Raw genomic sequence first — 23,412 nt, 5'->3', positions numbered from 1 at the left:
GCGGCCACCGGCTTCTGACTAGGGTACCCCTGGGCCATCAGTGCGCCCTCCCCGCCGTACCGAAGCCCCTGGCAGACCCCAGTGATGTCCGGCTGCCCCACGGTAGCTGCTGCCTGGCTTTTGCCCTATCCAGGAACTTGGATGCCATGGCTCTGGCTCCCGCCCCGTGCGGTGCCCGGCGGGAGGCGCGGCGGGGCCAGGGCAAAGGCGCTCCGGGAGGAGCTCGGGGCTCACCGGGGCGGGGGTCGGGACCACCAGGGGCTGCCCGTATTTGTACATGTTGATTTAGCATGAGGAATTGTGGGGGCAATGAACCCTGCAGGGAAAGCAAGCGGCGTCCCCCCGGCAGCACCGGGGAGGGTTAATCGTCGAGGATCTGTGGGTCTGGGAGGAGAAAGGGGAGGCCGGACTGGGGAGGGGGCAGGATAAGAGGAAAAGGGGCAGAGCGGCTCGGTGAGGTCCACACCGCCAGCAGCCTTAGCCGCGGCAGTGCCTCCGCGGGTGCGCCCGGTGTCGGTGGTGGGTCCTCCTTCCTTCCCAATCGTTTCCTCCCGCTTCCCCTGCCACAGAGGATTCGGGGCTGGAAGGGAGAAAAAGGCACCCCCAGGGCTAGACGGCAGCCCGCCCGAGGCGGAGGCAGGCGCGGCGCCCCAGGGGAGGCGGCGGCGTCCGGCACATTCCCCGGCAGTGGGAGGGCACCGAGAGAGGAGAAGCTGGGGAGCATCTCCGAGGGGGGGCTGACTCCCGAGGAGTGAGGGAGGGACACAGAGAGAGGGAGAAGCCGCCGCCTCTCAGTTATATACCCGTCCCCAAATTTTAAGGACTAGAGTGGGGAAAAAGAAAAGTGAGGACCTGAGCTGGGACCTCCCAGCCGGAGCGATTGAACAGGAGCCAAAGCAGGCATCGGTTCGGGGGTGGGGGACAGCGACATCCCAAGGAGAGTTCCCCTGCTCCGCTTCCCGCAGTCGCTGCGTGCCCGCCGCCGCCTCAGGATGTGGGTGCCGCTGCTGCTGCTGCTGCCGGAGCTGCTCCCCGCCGTGCCGGCACAGAAGCTCTCCGCCCTCACGGTAAGGCCGCCCCGCCGCTGGGCGCCCGCCGGGTCGGTGCCCGGGGCGCACCTGAGCGGGCTGATGCGCCCGCCCGGGCAGCGAGGGGGCAACCCGCGGCTGCCGGGCTGGGGGCTGAGCCCCGCTCGGGCGGGGGACGGAGCCCAGCCAAGGGTTGGAGCTCCGTCGCGGCTTGCCCGGCAGCGCGGGGAGCAGCCGGCACCGCCGCCCCGCCGGGCGCTGCCGGGGGAGAACTGCCCGCGGCCGCCAAATGGAAGTTCAGTGTGGGTCCCCGCAGTGCTTCGCTGCAGCGTCAGTGTCCGTGTTAATGCCTTTGTTTTCCCAAAGAGGAATAACGCTTCAGTGAGGTCTGCTTTTGGACCGCCTCGGGTTGACGGATTTTACTTTATTTTTAATTATAAAGAGACGTGAAACAAGCCTCTCTGGCTATTCCAGGCTCCATGATGCTAAACAGGGAACTCTGCGTAGAGATGGGTGAGCCAATTCATTAGGCTTGCTAAATAAACCATAACCACTTTTCTAGCCAAGACCTGAGGTTTGCAGCTAATAGCTCAGTTCAATCTTCTTGTAGAGTTTGCAGTGTTTGCAAAGCTATAATTAATGCAATCTGTAGAAATAAAAACATTTTTCTTAAATGTGTTTTTAAACAAGTGCTTGAGTAAACATAACGGGCAGCAAGAACCTCTTTCAAGCTGTTTTTAAGTGTTTTGGTGAAGGCTATGCCCTTAGAGTTTATTATGCCAAAGTTACAGACAGTTGCAAAGTGAAATAGACCCTGTTTTTGTCTCAGTCTTTCAGAAAATGTCTGTAAAACACTTAGAGTTGGGGTTTTACTTTTTTTTCCTTTTCTTTTTGAATAAGGTGGTATAGAGACAGCTCAAGGAGAAATGACAATGAGGGACGGTTGAGCTGTTCATACCTGAAATTCTTCAGAAAAGATTTTGCCTCCTTGTCTAGTTTTTTTCCTCCTAAATGATTTGTAGATTAGAAGCTGCAAACTGAAAACCTTAAAGCAAAGAGTTTGCTCCATGAATTTTATTGTGTGTAACATTTGAAAGAGTGGGACAGGTAAAGTCAATTGATTTTCCTGTTTGTTCTTTTTTTTTTTTAAGACCCTAATTTGAAGCACCCTTAGACTGTCAGGTATTCTACTTAACAGATAAACATTGCAATTTACTTTCAAGTTTGCTTTCACAAATGTATTAACAGAATTTACATGACAATACATGTTATATTCTTTTTTCTGTACATAAAAGAGTTTTAAATATTAGCATGGAAGTAAACTGAAACATTACCAAGCCTTAGGTTGTCCAAATGTAAAATAAGAATGATTGACATTGTTATTTTATCTTTAGATGATATATAACCCATATGTTGTCAAAGGCTTTTAACATATGTGTATAAATCAATGCTGAATTAACTTCAGTGGGGGTTGTCTGCCTTACAAAAGGGAAGAAAAATCTGGCCAAGAGCATATTGGCAAACTCTTTAAAAATTAAATGTCATAGATTCATGTGGATGTATTTGACTTCACTGTTATCTGAGTGATTGCTGAAGTCCCTCTCTTCCTTCTTTCACCCATCCAGAGTGTACATTATTCATTTCTCTACCTTATGGTAGTGTGCATCTTTATGAACCATGACCAGAAAAGCCAATCGTATTGGAATTACCCACCCTTTGTTACCAAAAAGGTAATAGTTTTGACGACTTTAAACTTTCAGACTGAATTAAACTTGAACATTTCAGTAACCGTAGCTAGCCTTGTCAGAAGGGTAGTGAGTCCACGCTAGTTTTCCAGCTGCCTGTGCTCTTCTTACAGAAATGGCTCACCCATACAAATACTAGACTACATTAGAAATCCTTCCATAAAACAAGTAATGAATAGGCAGACACCCATAGGAAGAAAACAACACACACACACACACACAGATGCACACATACGTTCTACATCTTCCCACAAGACTACATTTTGAATGAGGCAGGTTTATTTCTACTATTTCTGTCATAACCTATTTAAACAACAAAAAAGCAGTACTATTACAGCCACAAATACCACTGAATCATTCTTTATTCCTGTAGTCATTTTACTTATAGTTCACAGACTGTATAACCCCTGTCCACATGCTCCTTTCTCAAATATTCATGAATATGTGCTGCATAATTATAAGGAACAACAAACCCAGGCTGTGTGGAAAGACCAAGAAAATATATGCCTTTTTTTCACCTGCTGTGTCAGTGTGTGATGACTGAGAATGGTCATTCTTTTCTACACATCAAAAAAAGATATTTTTATTTGTGGTGTGAAGAATAACAAATAAAGGCTGATATTTTCATAAATAACCAGAGGCCATGGGAACAGACCATGCTTCACTGTGGGCCTGAGTTTCATAAAAACTGTGAGATGACTACAGAGAGGGAGGGCACATCCCTGATGGTAGCACACTGTCACGGGTGTACTCATCTTTCCTGGTGGTGGCAATATCAAGGACACAGTCTCCTTTACTGCAGTGGTAAATCTGACATTATATGAACCTTAGAAGTGACATCATAATAAAATTAGAGTTCCCTCTAGCAAGAGCAACTTCAAAGTGAATGTCATTTTCCAGTAGGTAACTACATGAAACAGAGGTTTTTTACCTTGCCTGGGTGTTGAACAGCTCTGGGCTTTAAGCAACAAACTGCATGATGGTTTGGCAGGGAGGGAGGGTATCAGTCTTTATATTTTTATGTTTTTCACCTGTCTAAACAGATGTCTGGGCTGTTTTAAATTTATGTCCTTGCTAGCTCCAGAAGCGGATCAAGTATTATTTTAAGAGAAGACTTTCAGTAGTTCAAAGAGCTGTATCTCCTAAGGAATAATATTTTTGCATTTTGCTAGGGCAGAAATGGCACAACAAACACTCATGTCTATAGTACAGGTGAATGTGTAATTTTCAGATGCTGGAAGCTTTGCAAAAGTCCAATAGCAAGAAACTGCAGAGTTTTCATAGAAATAACAACTCTAAGAGATGTTTGATTGCCATCTTATGAATGCAGTCTTATGTGACTGCAAGTTTGCAAGGAAAGATGAGCATATGGTTTCCTACAGACTTGATAATAGCCATCATGACAATTTCTCGCAGGCAGATGCATCAGAGTAGTCAACAGGTAGTTGAAATGCAACAGCAGTCGACAGTCTGGTACCCTGGTCTTTATGGCTAAATCTAAAGTAAATGTGAGTGCTGTAACATGTCCCTCTCTGCCCAAGCTGCGGACACAGCCAGAACTCACCTGGCTCCCTGTCTGTGTGCCAGGAGGAACGTGAGAGGTGGGCAGATGCACACCTGAATCTTTATTAGGGAGCCATGATATGCATGAGAGTCTAAGAGTTTCAGAATTTCTGTGGGTTCATTGGGTTAGAGATAGGCCACAGCTACTTTGAGTCTGTACCAATCTTGGCCTCTTGACATCAAAAATTACTCTGCTGAAGTTGTTCCTGGGCTCTCATCTCCTGAGCAGGACAATATTGCAATAATAGAAAAAATGAAGGAAAACATAATATTCCTGTTATGAATTTCTAACTGAGCCACAGGGATGCTTGTGAGAAGAGAGCATTATTTAGTGTTATATTTATTGTTATTTCAAATGAACAAACATTGGCAACAGAACAATGGCTTTCATTCTGAAAAGGTAGTCTGGGAGCTGTCTCATGAGAAACTATGAGATCTGGAGGAACTGAAGCAAATTTGGCTGCTCCTGTTTTTTTCTCCCCTTGTGTCAAATACTAATCTTATGTTCCAGAAACTATCTTAAGTAGCTTTGTCTTCTACCTTATTTATGGAAAGCCAGGTAATACTCTGCAATTCTTGTAACACATTATTGGAACCTTCTTGCAACGCTGTATTTTTATCCTGCTCTGTGAGATGCACCCATTCTTTCTGGATGTATGAAACCAATGAGAGCTGAGCCTTGTTGACATATTGTATTAGGGCAGTGGGCATATTGAGGATATAGGTACTTTTGTTTTGAAACACAATGCTTTGAAGAAAACTCATTTTGTTCCTCCAGTAAGTATGTTTATGATCACTGCAGTTACCAACACACTTACTTTGGCACTGTTTATGCTGCATTTTTGAAACCATCAACTCAGCTTTTATCTCAGTTGCGGTGTTGTGTGTGTTGATGTACTTGTATAAACAATAGGACACAAGTGTTTCTTATTTTAAAATCTTGATGACTTTTAACATACCACAAACTATTTATTCTTTCAAAGCCTTTCTGAATCATGTATTTCTCTCAATACAATCAATAGATCTTAAAAAGGAAGAAAGTTTGCTTGAAATCACTACTTGAAATGAACACCTCTGCCTGTTAATAGTTCCTTTCATAGAAATCTGAATATTTCTGGGAACAATTGTTTTCTTTTTCTCCCTTGGCACATGCTGCATGAGTATTCAATAGCATTTAATGCACTGGATAGTTTCCACAACACTCACCAATATAAGATGGACCACTAAGGTAGTTCAGTAAAGGGAAGCTAAACACAATCACAGCTTTCCAAGTTAAGGACCCATTTGGATGGCGCCTGCAAACCAAAACATTTGGAAAAGTTATTCTAATTGTGACTGAAAAACCAAGACCGTAAATAAAACTGTAAGTGGCTCCAGATCCTAAAAACATTGTTACTGCAAATGAGCATTGGTACAACCAAGGGTACATCAGCTCTGAAAATAAAACACTTTCAACAATGCTTCCTTGCAATAAACTCTCAAGACATTTCTCACTAAAGAAACAAAACCAAAACCTGTGGGAGTTGTTATTGAAAAAGTCAGCAAACTTTTGATCAGGGGTCAGAAGTAAATTTTGTGCATGCAGCCAACATAAGCTGCACCTCATAATGTAGAAGACATAAATGGAGGTGGCAAGTTGACCGCATACCCGTAAGATTTTAAAACCAGAAATGGAGAGCAGAAATGAATGTGACTGGGGAGAGAAGAGCAGGACAGAAGAAACAAAAAGAAGTAGATCACGCATGTTGTGACCGGTTTTGATGCTATCATCTGCTCCTTATTGCCTACTGAATACCTCGAGGAACATCTGTGTGTATTCCTTGACAGTTGGCAAACCTCAAGGTTTGGTTCATTTTGAGAAGCCTCCAAAGGTTTAGCTGCGATTCAAAACCTATCTGAACCCTGTTGGTTTGGAAATTGGGCTATGGATGCTTTCAAGATCTGGCTTTCTCAGGGCTTTGATCATGTTTCCATTTCTTCAGCCAGACCAGCCTCACCACAGGCATAGCCATTTTCACGGTATTTTGGTACTTCCATTTCCTGTCAGTCCTGAGACCAGGAAGTGTAGAGGCGCCTGAAAATTAAAACCTGAGTAAGAAAGAGTTGGAATCAAAGACCTATTTTTGAACAGCAAATGAAGGTCTGAGTTTGGTTCAGGAGTGACATTTTTTATCTGAACAAATTCCGATGTTCTTGGGCGATCTGCAGGGTGAATGGAGGTTACATCTTGCAAAGGAGTCAGGGATTTCCAAACATTTTGTGTTTTCTTTAGAATTAAAACTCAAGTGTGTCTTAATTTTCTGGTTGATTCAATATTGTTTTGTGAGGGAGATTTTTGAAGAGTTGATATAATAGATTCATGTTGAAAGCCATAGCACAGTGAAAATTTGGAATACCTTCTTCAGAATTTATGAAGTCAAAATAGCTTTTGACTGTGTGAATAATGCCCTAGTGATGCCAGTCATTTTGGTCTCAATGGCCCTCTGTAGTCTCATGGGATATGCTTCTGCTGACATTTCTTTATCCACTTCTGGTTATTAGTTGATAATCACTGCCTTAATATTATCTACAGTGGGAGATAAAACAATTTCCAGTGCAACACTGGAGGTGAGCCTGAAAAGAGGAAATATTTCAGGAAAAATTTCCACTTTACAGTATGCTAATGTTACACAGAATAGTTTATGCCAAAAAAGAAGGATGCTGCTTAAGATGTAGTAAGATATTGCCATAAGCAAATAAACTAAGCAGAGAAGGGAAGGTATAGCACAAATACTTGCATTTTTCCCCTTCACTTTTTCAGTCTTTGTCTAGCTACCCCATGTACAGAGGGAACTGGTCTGAATTACAGATGTTGATGTAGTGGTGGTGTTCATGGGACACAAGGACACAAACTTTGGTTATGGGGAGGTGAAAGCTACCCAAAAGCATATGGGCTGGTTTTTATATCAGTGTAATAATGCTCAGTATGACAGGGTTTCTTAATATGACTTTACCAAATTATCAGTGGTCACCAAGCAACAAAGTTAATGTAGTGTCACTTTTTACCACAGAACCCATGAAGTCATTTGTGTCAGTGTCCCAAATGGAAGTTTTAGCCAGTCCTTGCAGAAGAAATCACTTTGATGAGTTAGTAACTGCCCTTCAGTGGTTTTTTTCCCCCTGTCTAATTTATTACCTTTTAAAAATGACCACTAAGTGTTTCGTCAGCTGTTGAAAATCCAGGCTAATAGAGAATGCAACCTAGAATTCTTGTTGGGACGGAAAGAGAAAACATTTCCTGAAGGCGATCCTTTCCAGCTCTCTCCCTGGCTTGCTCAGTGTGCTGATAGAAAACTCACTCAAGAATGTTTACCTCATACCTATCCAAAACCTAGCATTTTTTCTTGCTTTACTTTAGGCTGCTTATTCTGTCATCTTCTGAGTCACTGACTAAAGATCTTCTTTTCTTTTGTGTTACCTTAAATTTGTTCTGAGGATGTAATAATATATTTTCCTGTCTTTTAGGAGTTCATTTTTTAAACTGTATACAAATTAGCTGTCATACACATACTATAAATCTTTTACTCTGTCCTAGAGCACCTAAAAAGTACTTACATGAAAACAAAGAAAAATTCCATTGGTCTGGAATGCTCTTTCTTTATTTATGTCATGGATGCATGCTGTATTTTACAGATTTTTTAGGATAAAATTGCTACCATAAAGTACTCACAGTTTTTTATTTGGGCTAGATTTGTGTGGTGGTTTTTTTTTGTGTGTGGGTGGGTTTTTTTTGTTGTTGTTGTTTTTTTTTTTTTGTTTTTTTTTTTCAGAATTAAGCAAGATACTGTCACTGAGTAAGCAGTGTAAGAGCTCAGGAGACATCTGTACATTTTTTGAGATGGAAGTAGTGACAGATAAAGACTAATTTTAGTGGTAATCAGGATGGACTCACTATGATCCACACAGCAAGCTGCAGTACAGAGGCAACTTGCAGATTGCAGGCATTGTAGATGTCAGGATGGGAAAGCAATTACTCAGTTTCATTATGTTTCTCTTGCTTTTGTCTGCAGTAAAGTGGAAGAGTGGTGGAGTTTAGTTTGACCAAAAGTCTGCCATTGAGTGTCATTACTAATTTAAAGTAGGGTTGGAAGGGATGGTGACATTTTGGTGGACACACAGACCGTTTTAACCATAACTAAACAGACCATATTTTAACTGTAGCATGTTGACATCTTTACTTGAACAGAATTGCTTTTAAATAAGACCACATGTCCTGAAGTATCACAGAGCACAAAGTACGTGATATGTTTGGGATCTAGATCATGCAAAGCAGAGAATTCTTCTTCCCAAAGCTTTTTATTTGCTAGGTGCTGCTCTCCACAGTGGCATCTTTCTGCTAATGGTAAATCTCTTAGAGTCTGGAGAACACAAGGTGGAAATATGGTATTGTCAGCATCTCAGAAAGATGGTGATATTAAAATGTGAGAATCTTTTCTCAGTGAGGCTGATAAGTGCATGCCATGCTGATATCAGTGCACTTGTCTTCAGGCATCTGAACACACTGGATTCTACTTGGGACTGTGAGGTGAACTTCACGGTCTTGAAAGGATAGTTACTATTAGAAGCAGGAGGACACTTTGAACCCAGCTTACAACTGTCTCTGCTTCAGTTGTCCTGGTTAATGTATTTGTCCTCATGCCCGTCTGTGTAGGTGAAGAATTACTTAATACATTTAATCTCAGTGTTTTAATCAGTTCTCCTTCACTTTAGAATCCATACTGATGTCACTTAGTGGAGACAAACGGGTGCCTGTGAAGCTGACCCAAGCACTGTAAGGTTGTTTTGTCAAGTGCTGTGGTCACTGTTTACCAATGGTCATTTTTTATGCCAGTAGTGCTGTGTAATGCTGCTCCTGTCCAGAGAGTGGTCTTCCTGTGATCTGATGTGCTTGCTAGACGGAAAAATCACTGAAGAAAACATCAGTTTTTAAAGCAAAAATTTCTACCAAAGAAATGAAATCAAATAAGTGAAACCTGGTCCTGAAATAAGTATGCTACATTGTAGTGGAGAATAGCACATATTCAAAGATACCTTGAAGAGAGTACAGGAATAAAAAAACTATTGACAACAAAGAAACTAAATAAGGCTTTGACTTGTTAGGTTTATTCGTTTAGCAAATTAACTCTGTTGTGTAGGCTGGTTTTTTTTTGAGACGGGAAGAGAGGGCCATCAAAGACTGTAAGGAAAATAAAAAGCGGGGAGGGGAAGAGGGGGGGATCTCTACAGACATTCTCCATTTCTCCCCCTGTCCATTCCCTTGCAAATACGAAGGGGTGTCATCGCTTGCGCAGCATCCTCAGTGGCAGGGAGATCACCTGTCTTCTTCCACGACACTTCAGAGATCCACCACGCGAGGGAGTGCAAGAGCAGCGCGGTCTGCCTGTCTTCCCTGGGAAGGGCTGAAGGGAGGGAAAGCCCTTATTTCCCTGCCCAGCGGCGTTAGAGCGGAGGGGAGGAGGCAGACAGCTGGGGACCTTGATTTTTCAGCATTTGCCGTTCAGTTGTCCATCAGATAGGCACTCAAATGGGAAAAAATCTCAAATGGAAAAAAGTCTCAACAGAAACTGTTGAAAGGTAGAATGCAGTTCTGTAAAAAGAAAGTGTCTTTAATAACATGGCTTGCCTTGGCATTAATTAACCATTTGCATTTGTAAGAGCTCAGAGCAGGCTAGTGTGGACAAGAGGGACTATACGGCCTAACATGAGCTGCTCTTGGCTGTGGAATGCCAGGAGGGGTTCAGTCTGTGGAAAGGATATGGCCTGTTAATTTCATTGCATGCATCCATACTGTTTCTTTTCAGAGCATTCATTACATGGATTCTGGTGAGCAAGACAAAACAAAGTGAGCAACTTACTTTTCACACTGTATTTAATGGGATTGTATTTCAGGCTGTGTCCTCCTGGGAAGGCGGTTTTCAAGTATGCCAAATTTTTGATAGATTTCAGCCTAAGTGGATTTAGTTGCAGATCTCAACTTTGAACAGGAGATTTTATCTTTCCATCATGTTTCCTTCTTGAAATGTTCTATAAATTCCATTTCTGAAAGGGAAAGATTTTTTGAAAGAAGGATTCATTTGGTAAATTGCTCTTCTGTTTAAGTTTCCCTTTTCGAGGTGCTGAATGACTTCCAGAGCAAAAGTTCTGTCATTGCTTTGTGATGGACTTCCATTAATTTGCAATAAAATCACAAGGCAATACTCATGCACAGATAATTATTTCATTCTGAAGAAAAAATGGCAAAAAGCAGAGCTCGAATGTCTCCTTGTCTGCAATTAGTGCAGCAATTTTCTCCTGTGCAAAATGGGTATCAAATGCTTCTCTTATGAAGTATCAGTGTTTAAGTTCATTAGATGCAAGACCAGGAGAGATGCATGGCAATAACAGAGTTGGAGTATTTCCTACTAGGTAGCAAAGCCAGATCTGACACCAAGACTAAATGACTGACAGAGATTGCTTTATGCATCTTTGTGGCTGGTGACAAACTCACAAAAGTTCGGTAGACAGCACTCCTGGTTTGATAGAGTGACTGGTGAGATGATCACAAGTTCACAATACATGTAGTATTGAGGTGAAAGCAAAGAAAAGAGCTAGCTGAAACTCTGCTGGTAGGAGAAAGCCCAGGGGACCTGGAAGCTGATGTCCTTTGGGACTTGCAGTTGTGACTGGGCTCTCTCTGGCCTCCACAGATTTTTCTCCAATATTCTCCTTCCTGATACAGTTGATCTTTACTTAGTACATCTTCTTCCCCAGTGTTTGCATGCCCTGTCTATGTATAGACTGTAAGCTCTTTAGGTTTGTGTGTTTAGGTTAAGAACCTCCTTCCTGGTTAAACTTCTTGGTCTACCATCATTATCAAATTCAGTAATAAACAAGAGTAAATCTTGAATGACACCTGCTTGCAGGCGAGGCCGAACACAAATAATGGAGGATATACAAATCGAAGAGTTCATCAGACAGTTGTAGCTGCAGTCTGGTTCTTTGCATCCTCTACAAAGTATCCAAGCTGGCTGTTCTGTATTGACTTATATATATATACATATATACACACTCACAAAATTGAAGGAATTGATTCAACACCACAGGAAGCAATTAGCAAAATTGTCTGTTCCCTGGCTTTGTCATGCTGCTGGTAAAAGGCCTCTGCACAGTGCAGAGGGCCAAGTGTCATCTGCTTGGTATTTCCTGACTTGTGAGAGCTTAGGGTTTCAATCTTATCATTGCTCTGAAGCTGGGGTTCTCAGGCTGTGGTATGTGTTTCCTTTCATACTGCAAAACTCTTTTCTCCCCTAAAGAAAAAAGAGCCCTGAATCAATGCAGCCTGGTCTTTCCTGCAAAGAATAATGGGAATGTTTGGATGACTCTTCCCAGTTTTGCACATAGCTCAGCATGGAGCTAGAAGCTTCTTTAACCAATGTCCTTCCCTACCTTTTCTTGAAGGAGAAAATAAGGTGGGTCTGGATGCAAGATGCTTCCTTCCTGTGAAAGAACTGAGATCTGTTCCTGCTGCTATATTCACCACCTCTTGAATATACTCTCTTTTTCTATAGCTGCAGCACCAAGAACCCTTTGGGAAACCTGGCCCAAAGATTCTCTTGACAAACTCAAAGAGGTGTCAAGCATTATCAAGAAGCACAGATCATCTTCCTGTAGTCTTCCTGGGGCTTCAAAATGTTATCCATCAGCTGCAATAAATTCCCTAGATTGCTGTCTTCTATGTTAAGACTACCCATGTCAGTCATATATGTATAGGTAGGGGTAGACTCTATACATTTCCATTAAAAGCTTTTCTTCCTTTTGTTTTCCAACAAAGACCCCATAAAGGCTTAAAGTTCACTTGGGCTTAAAAACCAGAATGTAAGATTTTTTTCCCCCTGAAATTTATGTAATTTGATCTGGCCACTTTTATCTGCTATTTTTTTTGTTTATGTGTTTATGTGTTTATGTCTAAAACAGGGAATGATGCATAGGAGTTTCATATTAGTTTTCATTTGACAAGATTTCTAAATTGTTAGGTTTTTACCTAACAACTTTTTTGTGTTGGACATGCTGCAGGGCAGCTGCATTTGTTAGTTGATAAATTTGTGTTATCTCAAGACTGAAAAGAACAAAAAGAACACCAATTCCCTTCAAATCTCAGATCATGTCACTTCAGGAACTGCCACAGGCAATATTTGGCTTTATTTTAGTAGCTCTCTTGATTGTTATCCTAAACAATGAGAAGAGAATAGAGAGAACTTTTACAGCCTGAATTGCTTATTATGACAGGAGCAATCAAAAACTCACACAGTATCTCTGCTTGTTACAAAAGTAAATTATTCCTTTAAAACTGCTCTCCTGTCTTCTCGGCACACCTGAGGGTGAGGAAACTCCCAGGTGAGATTCATTTTACAAGCATGTCAGGAAATCACTCTTTTCATACAAGTAAGAAGCAACCAGAAGTGTCCAATGAAATTAGGAGGTTAGAAATAGGACTAATCACTTGTAAAAACTATTTCCACCTGACAGCAATTAAAGCAGTGTCAGAGATGCAATGAAATTCCCTCCAGGGATCTTCATAAAATTGAGTTAAACATTAGAAGGAGTGTGCATGATGGATAGAAAAGTTTGAGAGAAATGACAAGTCTATCAAAGCTGAAGGGGGTCACAGTTCATATTCTACAGCTATTTTGTGGTATGCAGGATGTCTCTCAGGAAGAGCCCTGCAGGTATCTGCTGTCAACAACAGCAAAGCAGGTGTGCGTGTGTGTCTGAGAGAGGCAGAACTACATGCTTTCTCTTTCTCATACCTGATGTTTCTTGCTTGAATATAGGTCAACATCTTTTAAAGCGTCGTGATTATTTTTTAATGTTTCTCATTTTGCTAGAAAACTACTATTTAATGGAGTGAGATTTAGAAGTTGTTGTCAAAGTATAATTGGAGCTGAGTACTTAATTTCCTATCAGTTCCTCTGTGACTGTGAAATGGCCTGAGGGCTGCATATGTCATGTGCACACATTCTGTGTCCTGCATTGATTAAAAAGGGTGTGATGCATGCCAGGTGTCTGCAAGGCAGTTCAAATGGTGAAGTAGCATGGGTGAGGGGAAATGAGATGGTTTGCCCCCCCCAGTACACTGCTTTGAGAGATCAGAAATGATTCTGCCTCACCATGCTTCAGTCCTTTCTGATTAAGAGGGTTATCACAACTGCAGCTTCTGTCTTGGCTCTCTGGAATATCAGTTTGCTTTTGTGCACCCTCATGTGACTTGGACAGCAGAAATGCCTGAGACAGAGACTCAGCTGAAAGGGAGATCTGCAGTCATGTCATGTGTCATGGATATAGGAGGCTGCAGGATCAGTTGTACATGGGTGCCAGAGTGTTTGTATAATAGCAATTCTAATATTCCAGAGTCTTTATAATGGGCACATGTCCGTCCTCTTGGGTCTGGAACAAGGGAAACTATTTGCTCTTGAAGAATAAACTTGGCTATGAGTCTATGCCATAGGGCAGGAGTGTGAAGGAAAGTTTGGATGTAATTGAAGCACCTGAAACTGATGCTGTCAATGAGCACGTTTGCATACGAAGCCTTGGAGATGTGATAAAATCTGTTAGTCTGTATGTATCTGGGTGGTGAGATTGTTCGTAACAGAAACATGCTGGCAATTTTTGTGCGTACAAATAGAAGTTGACCAACAGGATACCACTGGGCATATACTGTACAGAGTATACCTCTTCCTGGTCTCTGCTGCTACTAGATGCTACTTCACCATTACTTTCTTGAATGAACCCTGTCATTATATTTGTCCTTCTTACATGTCATTGGAAAATGCATGTGATTACAGAACTTAAAGAACTTTAAGTTATGCTGAAATAGCCATCAATTTGTGAAATAAACTTGTTAAAATCCTGTCTTTCACTCTGCGGGACAAATACAGCTCACTTTCTTAATAGGAGCTTGATAAGTTGGAGCTAAATCCCAAAACTATTATTTTAAGACTGTCAGTCCAATTTTTTGTATTTTTTGGGGGTGAAAATGATTGTTTTGATCTTGGCTGCAAAGGGAGAATTTCTTTAAAGACACAACTGTTCTTAAATGACAAGCTCTGTGAAGGCTCCAAAGACTTCTGGGAGCCAAAGATTGGCTGAAAGATACCTGAACATGGTGGAAGCACTAGATCAGGTGAAATAGAAGTGGAAAACTTGGAAAAGACACTAATCAGAGTCAACAGAATGAGAAGCTGTACTCATGCCAAAAATGTATGAAGAAAGAAGCCTGTGTCTCAGTATTTTTTCTTTTTCTGTTTTTTCCCCCTCAAAAACTGTGGGTTTGTTTCAAAATAAAATGGGTTATAAATAAAATGGGTTATAAATAAGGTGGACACATTTTTATTAAATTCTTTTCTTGTAAACAAGCTACAAGGCAATCTCAAAAGGATTCATATTACATCAGTCATATTGACTATCTTCACATACAACTCTTGCTAAATTAGAGCTAAGGCTGTGTATGTATGTGTATGGTTCATCAACACAATGATTAGGAAAAGCTCATAGAACTGGGAGTGCTAGGATATCTGTTGTTCATTCTGACTGCATTATATGGGCAAGCCCATTCAGTGTGCATCGGTTTCACAATACACTTTGTTTTCCAAGCTCATACCTCTCAATCAGTCCTGCTGTCCCCCATGGCCTGAAATCCTGCCCGAGCTTGATTGCGGTATATCAGGTGAGGCTCTTGCATCTTACCTGCTGCTACCATAGTTGAGAAGCTCCGATGTTGTCCAGAAATGTTTACTTATTGTGTTATAACTCCTACAGATTGCATATGAAAGCACAGAATGTGGGAGTTTGTATTTTCAACAGGCAGCCTCTGTTTTAGCAGCTGTATGATGCATGAAACAAGTTAATACTGTTGTTTCAGTTAATATTGCCAGTACTCCCCCATGTCCATTAACCCGAAGCTGTGAATGGTGCTATGAAAAGAAGGGCTGGTCTTTCAGTGTGCAGGTCACTTGTATTGTTGCAGCACACCGATCAAGGTTTTAAGCCTTTTCTAGCCCAAAGATCTCTGCTGCTCACTGTTTTGCTTTCTCAAATAGCTGTTGACTATGTGCTGTCTCTCAGATAGACTTTTTTCTTCATTGTGCTTTTTATGTCAAAGGTAAACACCACTGTATTGTTGCTGTTTCATTTTCCAGATTGCATTAAGATCTGCGCCATGGGAATCCATTTAGCTGTTATAGTATTGTTCAAATACACCGTAGCTTGAACTGAACACTTGGCAAATTTAGCCCGATGGACTGTGAGTCCAGATGTTATCCTTCTTCTGCTCTTCACCTAATAAAATAACATACCCAGTACCTTGTTACCCTGGGGATAATTTATCAGCAGCACTCAACTTCATTATAGACCCTTGCCTTACCCTGCAGAGAATGGCTGGTCTGTCTGGTGAAGTGCAGTCCCGCTGTATGTAATAGGTTGTTTAGGAATTTGTCTGGAGACCCCTTCCTCCTAGAAAATATATATTAGGGATTGGGAGCTAGTCCTGAAGCTCTGATAAAGGCCAGATTGGTGACAGTGTGCCTACAACACCTATCAGAACTACAGGAGACAAGCTGGTTCAAAAAAAATTTGAGCAAATATTTCTGCTTTATTCCTAAGTGATTAGCAAATCACTGCTGTGTTTCTGACTGACAGATGAGTCTAGGAACAAGCTCACATAAGAGGCACAGTTACAGTTGCCCGGTTGTTGCTGTTTAATTGCCATCTTCTTTATAAAGCCTAGTTCATTAGGAGCCATTGGAAACTGAGTTGGGGAAAAGTATGATTTCCTCACCTAGTCAAAGAGCATTTGTGAAAGGCCAAAAATGATATCAGCTATAAGATGGGCTGAAAAAATAGAGAGAGAAGAGTGACACATGTTCAAAGATAGGTACATATATATTTCAAGGATCAAAAAAGAAAAGCACAAATGAAGAAGGATTTTAATCAGTATCACATACAAGACAGGCATCTAGGTCCTGGCAGCCTAAAGAAATGCTCCCTTCTTGCCCCAGTCATTTACATGCATTTACTGACTCCTCTGTTTGATTTTTTTTTTGTTTTGTTTTGGGGTTTTTTTTTGTTTGTTTGGTGGTCTGTTTTGTTTTTTGTTTTAACTAATTTCCTCATTTATGAAGAGATGGCTTTTCATTATGTGAGATTTAAAAGCAATTGTTATCAGTAACAAAGCAAGTGAAATCTTTGGTAGCCAATCTGATTAGCTGAATGACTAAATGTTTTCTTTCACGATAAGAATTATGTAAGCAAAGCTACAAGTGATTAAAAATGATATTAGCATAAAGAGAGAAGGAACAAGAAATGTGGGCGTTTTTTGCAAGTTCTTTAAAGGGTAACTTGCCTATGAAATGTTGCATTTTTTTGAGAGAACATTTCTTTAATAAACATTTCTTCTTTTTTAAAGTTTTCTGTAAACTTTGTGGATTTTATTGAAATCCTGTGTTTATAATGCTAATGTTTTTAAAGAGATGGAGAAGCGGTCACTGTATTGTATTCTAGACATGTATTAATGCAAAAGAGTTTTGTTTCCTAAAAGAGCTAGCAGAAGACAAAAATGCAGGAAATGTAACAATTTTTTAGTAGAAGGGGTTTTTAATTGGAAGGAACTTCAAGCAGCTGCAGTATTTCATGTGCAGTGTAACATGAATGCATTTACAGGTTACTATAGTTATAGTTTTGTGATGTATCAGTAACAGGATATCTGCTAAACAGCAGTTAATACAGTTTTAAAAGTTTCATAAACTGATTCTACTTCTGTGAACTTTTTCTAACCTGAAAAGTATTCTACAAAATTAGCAAACTCTTCAGCTTCTCTGACTTAACTCCTTGTTAATGATCCCACCATTTTATTAAAAAAAAAAAAAAAAATCCCCATCTATTTAATTTACATATTTTTATAGGTATCTTTGGTGTTATATAGAAAATTGCCTTTTTTTTTTTTTCTCAGTGGACAAGCACAGTTCCTTTACATTTATATCACTTGCCTGATCTTAATGTCACAGTGACCTTACCCATATCAAAATCATTAGTGTCAAAATAGTCCAATAGTCTTCTCCAATTACCCTAATTACCCAGTGTCAAAACATCCCCGTAACCCAGTCTAAACATATTTGAATCCAACAAATTAGCACATGTAAGACTTTTTTCTCATATTATTCAATTAAAAATGAATTCCCCTTCCTCAGGCCAAAGAAAATCATTACACATCCCTCTCAGGGGACCAATTCCTTTCTACTCGAACCACTACAACTGCCTCTTAATATGGTAAAAATGTAATGTAAAAGGCAAGAAGTCTACATTAGAGTGTCAGGTACTGCAAGGACCAGGGAATGGGAACAGTAGGGGCTCCCTGTGGGCAGGCAGAGCCTGTCCCACCCCACAGTCAGGAGCAGGGCAGGCATGGGGGTCTGGGGCCACCCCAGCCCCAGGTGGGAAGTCACCTATAATTTGGGTCTGGTTCTGAATGAGAAGAGCCTATGGTGAAGATGGAATGTGGCAGGAGCAGTGAATTAGAAAGAGGCTAAGCAGCAAGGTTTTAGCTGTAAAGCAGGTCCTGTGGGTGGAGAAAAGCCCCATCTGGTTTTCCCTTCTCCAGCAGTGCATGGGGCTTCTCTGCAGAGACACCAGGGAAGAGGGGCTGCCTGTGAGTTGTGGTTTCTCTCCACTGACTCTGAACCCAGACACCCAAACCTTTAAGAAGGGCATGGTCTCAGGACTTGTACATGGAGATCCAACACTATGTTTAAGTGCTAAAATTCAGAATACATCCTGAAAAAACCCCGTATTATCTGTGAAGTGATACTTCTGACAAAAATTCCTAGCAACTAGATTTTTGATCTGTAATAGGTTACAGAAACCAACTTAAGGCAAGCACAGGCCAAGCTTTTGTTTCCAGTTTCACTGGACAGGAACTGGGTTGGTTGGTGGCTGCATAAGAGCCCCAGTAAACTACCTCTGCATTCTAGCTGATGTTGTGTAGCATTGTCCTTTGTATAGTACAGCTTATACAGCTTTAAATTGCTATGAAATACAGAGGCAATAGAGACAATTAACCTCTAATTTGATCACATATGCTATGCTGAAGTTGCTTTACTATTTGTGAATGAAGACTTTTCCCTTGGAGAATGAGAATTAAAAAAGAAGCTAACCCAATACAAAACCTAAGGCTCTCATCACCCTCTAAGTCATGAAAAAACTGAAGGGAGAATCTGGGGAAAACTATAGAAAAATGTAACTCTCTGTATAGAGTACTGTTTCAGACAGACTGTGGAATCAATATGTGTTCTGCAGTATTACAGCTAATGGCTCAGTATGTCTAGGGAACACTAGGCTTTGCAGGTTCCCACATCATATTGACTATTTTTTGCAAGACAGCAGTAACCAGACTTTTGGCAACTCATGTTAATATATCTGACACGACACCTAGCATGTAGATAAAAGTCCCCCATCCATAATCTCCTTGGGTGTGAGGAGCTAGCTATTACAAGAAATGAATAAATTATTTTCCACATTGCTTTCCCCGCTTTCCATGCCATATAAACTGAGAAGTGCAAGCAAACCTTGTGGGAGCATGGGTAGGCTGCCAGAGACAGAAGCTGCAGAGGGACATGTCTGTGTCCATGTGCATGCCTGTGTACATGTGTACAAGTGAAGGAAGCAGGATGGGTGTTTTATGACTATTTCTCCACTGCACAACTGAGTATTGATCAAACACTCCTGATTGTAGGAGACCACACAGCTCATTGTAACTATGTTATCATGGCACAGTGCCCAAGATACTATGGCCATTCAACATTGAGTAAACATACCCACCTACATCAACACTAATGTGGCAGTACAGTTCTCCACCAGGCAGTGCCAGGATGCCATAGATTACCAGGCTTGTAAGTGTCAGACATATTTTTCACTGTTTTCAAATTTCAGCAGACTAAACTGAATAAACAAGTTGCAGGTAACTAACAGACATGCGGCTTGCCTTCAAATGTTCAGACCAGAAATGCCTTAGTGAAATCAGTTTCTATTATATTACAAGGCCGGGTCAAAAATAGCTCTGGACCACAAGAACTGAACTCATGTTGACGAAAGATCAAATTTCATGCCTTGTGTTTGCAGTTATGAAACTAAAGGCGCTTGCCAGCATCAGCTTTTCAGAGACAACAAGAAAACTCTGAAAAACATTTTCCCCTTACTGAAGAAAAGAAGAAAGAAAAAGAAGTCTTCATTTCTCATTTCTTGCTGTAACGAAAATGGTATTTTTACTTTTTTGTATCCGGATTTTTTTCTGAACTTTGGGAGAAACCTGTACTCTCAAACACTTGCAAAGTAATTTATGTTAGTGTTATATCTGATCATAAGGGTGGACATTAAATCAAACTCAGTTACAGGACTTGGAGATGATTTTTCATTCATAGTTAATATCTTTGACTAACTTGAATGAATAAAATAATAGGAAGAATTTTACAATCTTACAGTTTTCTTGGAAATTTTAATTCATAACTTCTTGTTTTTGGGGCAGAAGGCTTGTTTGACTTCCTTTGATGTCTTTGTTCAGGATAGGCATTAGCTCATGAAATGATTAAAGTTTTATATGGGGAAAAAATTGCATCAGTAAATCCTATCTGCCATCACAATAAATGTGTTAACCTTAAGTAATCTATCCAGTCACTCACTGAGATTCTCTTTAAGTAGTGGAGATTTTGTCACCTCTTTGCAATAGTTTTGTTTTTTGACATAATGTAGTTAGAGATATAGATTTTACCAACATAAACTTCAGGGTAGTACATCAAATGGCGTGATGGTATGGATTTAATGGGGGAAAGGAGGAAGAAAACCTACTTTCTGTTTTGCACTGGTTCTATTTAATGAAGATATGTTGCAGCTGGGCATTTAGCTAGCTCTCTCCCTGGCCCTTTTATAGCTGCTGGTGTCAGGGAATCTGAGATGTTAGGCTGGGAAAGGTCTGAGTGAGCTGTTGATGGAGCTGAGGTGTAGGGAAAGGTCTGGACTATCAATGCTTGTTTGTCTAAACACCGTGTGGGGTATTGGCTCTCAGCTGGTGCTTTTCACAGTGCTGCTGCTGACAGAACAGACTGGGATTTCTCAGGTAGACTTTTAATGAGTTGTTTCTCTGTGACTGGCAGCTTACCTCTGCTAAGGGGGCTAGCTTCTTATGGTACCAGAGACAGTGTGCAATGCTTGCTATCTAAAAAATCAAGGTAATATTAGATATGTTCTGGTTTGAACTAAGTGTTTGGGCTAGAAATGAAATCTAGTAGAGAGACCATCCCTAAATGTGGGCTCTCCTTGAGGTGACTTCAAAATAATTCTTTGCCTAATAGCAAAGGAGCATGAGCCCTCCCTCTGCTCACAAGAGCTGAAAGCAGCCTGGGTACTGCAGCTCTGAATAGGAGTAGTTTCTGTTCCTTCCATACTTATTATGCCTTATGAAGGTGTGGTCTATAATCCATTGCACAACACTAATGAACCGTAATTTAGGAAACAGTTTAATTCATCAGCTCAAGATACAACAAATGGGGAATCCTCCGGGTCACAAAAGGCTTTGTGTTTTTATAGTGCAGGAGCCTTGAAAATTTACATTGATATCCTGTCTGAGAATTCAACTCTTCTCACGATACCAACCAGTGTCTTTCAGTCCCCTTACTGTGCAGAAGTCTCCCTGAGGAGAATGTCCATTTTGGTAGGCTCAGGCTCTTCTTTGCTGTCGTTACTACACAAGCATTGAGTAGCTATTTGAGCAGTGACACCTCAGGGGCAGCAGCTTACTTTACAGTACCACTGAAGCAGCCTCCATGCCCAGTCCAGTTTACATCTAGTGTCTTCAGATCAAAGATCACTGGGTCTATTTGTGAGGTATGATCTCAAATATGAGGTTGTGAACTGTGAAACTCCTAGGAGTGCTGTTGTGGGGTGGTTTGTGTAACCCTTTTATGGTAGCAGTGGTGTCAAGGATCCTGGTAAACTGTGTTTGTTGATGAATTTTAACTTGCTGGAGGGAGCTGTTGTAATCCTGCTTGTGGGACATGTAGGAGACGTGAATTCACTGGAAAGAAGAGTTGAGAAACATCCCATCTTCCTAGGCATTTCCAAACTAAGTGCTTCTGTCAAGCTGTTTTGGTCTAGAGGCAGCAGAAACCTGTAGCTGTTTGGCAGGAACAACTGAGGATTTCTCCAGAGGAAATTGAAATCCTTCAACCTTGACTTTTTGGTTTGAATTATTCTGAAGGTAAAGCTCTGCTGCACATGTAGTCCTCCCTCAGGGGGAACAGTGGGCAGGAGGAGAGGATTTATTAGGCAGGTTGTGTCACTCAATTTGAGCAACCACCAGGAAAACCTTACATGGTGGTGAACTATTACATGAACTGAATTTTAGGTTGGATTTGATGCCAGCTAGCATGCCATAACATAAGCTTAGTGCTCAGAGCTCTGTGGTTGCTCTCAGAAAAAGTAATTTTCCTGCACTAGCGCTGTGTGTGATTCATTCCACAAGTTCAGGGCTGGAGAACTAAATGTCACCCCTGTTTCTGGGGATGGTGGGAAGGGGAGCATGTGAAGAATGTTGAAAAGTTGTTCTGTAAACCACATAAGAGAAACAGTGGAAAAAGGAAGAGTTACTTCTCAAGCCATTATATGCCCTGTGTATGTTTCTGTGAGTTCACTCAAAATTGCTGTGGGCACAGTGCCGATATTCTTAGCTTATGCTACTGCTGTGTATCTAAGTTTCATAGCCTTGGTTGAATCCTGCAGAACCCTGCATCGGTGAATTTGCAGTACACCTCCCAAGAGGAACTCTGGGGAATTCTGCTGAATGCCAGCCCCATACACCCCTCAAGCCCTCCACCTTCTATTTTACTGTTGTAAGAGCTATTGGATTTGTACATTAGATAGTATGAGGAGACAATTTGCCCTTACTATAGCAATGAATCCTTATTGAAATGGAAGTCATTGCACAGCTGCAACTTGGAAAAGCTTGACCTGTAGTATTTACAGAGGGGAACACAGTGATAGATCAAAGACATCTGCTATTTATTTTGTCTTGTGTGAGATGCTGCTGTGTTTAGTGATGATAAACAGTATTCCTCAGTGACTCTTGATGTCCCCATATTATTCAGCTAGTAGTGAAACTGTTCAGTTACGAGGGTGAAACTAAAATAATTAAACACCTTAGAAGATCTTGTATGAAATGCTGGCTTTCACCATAAGAAAAAAATTACAATATTCCAAGGTGTCTGCAGATGAAGCGCTCACCTGTTCTGAAAGGAAAAGACAGATAACACTTTCCAGTCTGTGCTCACTTTAGGATTGGGAGAATAAACCCTACTGAAGATTGTATTACAAATGGGTCCTTGCAAGAGTTCATCAGCTACGTTTTTTTGTCTCACATCCAACTGGTTCCTGAAACCATGGAGATCTCACCTATTTGAGAAGAAAAGCACCATAGTTAGTAACTCTTTACTGACTCCTGTAAACTGGATTGAGTTGACCAGTTTAGAAAAACTGAGATTGTAACCTTGGAGCTTTTCAGTTAATAGAATCTAAAAGGGATAAAGCACAGGATAAAGCAATAAGTTATTTCTTAGTCTGCTAGGACAATTCCTGAAGCTGAATATTTTCACCACAAAGTCTATTACCTGCACTATAACACAGGGCACCAATTGAAATGCTGTAACAGAGTTTAAGTAATTTTCAGTTTTCCTGGGTTACAGTTAATGAACATTCCAGGTTCTACCTGGATCTTAGAAATAACAAATTTCAAAAAAAAAGGCAAAGAGGATTTTATTATGAGTTGTTAGAAGTTCAGCCAAATGTATATGGGGATGCCCTTCTGTACTGAATCTACAGTTCAGAGAAGGTTTCAATCTTAGAGTGAAATGATGCATAATTAATTGCATTCACGTCTGGTTTTCTGCAGGTGTATTGTGTGTTGCTAGTGCTTTTCACTTTTAAATACAGCAAGTAGCCACTGGCTGTGTCAAAAAACCTTG

The 23,412-nt window shown here is 41.0% G+C and overlaps 1 protein-coding gene across 5 annotated transcripts in view; it reads left to right on the top strand.

Moving 5' to 3' along the window:
* Positions 1-505: 505 nt before the first annotated feature.
* Positions 506-23,412, top strand: part of SMOC2 (SPARC related modular calcium binding 2) — a 138,322-nt gene continuing 115,415 nt past the window's right edge. Inside the window, exon 1 of one of the 5 annotated variants that reach the window (XM_050316000.1) lies at positions 506-1,067. In XM_050316000.1, the coding sequence (XP_050171957.1) occupies positions 993-1,067 (75 nt within the window). In that variant the 5' untranslated portion in view covers positions 506-992. The remainder of the gene's footprint in view (positions 1,068-23,412) is intronic. The other 4 variants (XM_050315999.1, XM_050315998.1, XM_050315997.1 and 1 more) reach the window with 4 other exon arrangements.

The sequence above is a fragment of the Myiozetetes cayanensis genome, unplaced genomic scaffold, assembly GCF_022539395.1.
Source record: "Myiozetetes cayanensis isolate MyiCay16 unplaced genomic scaffold, myiCay2020 scf2-11, whole genome shotgun sequence".
Classification (NCBI taxonomy): Eukaryota; Metazoa; Chordata; class Aves; order Passeriformes; family Tyrannidae; genus Myiozetetes; species Myiozetetes cayanensis.
Note: the sequence above shows the minus strand (reverse complement) of the source record. Positions and strands in the feature narration are given on the sequence as shown.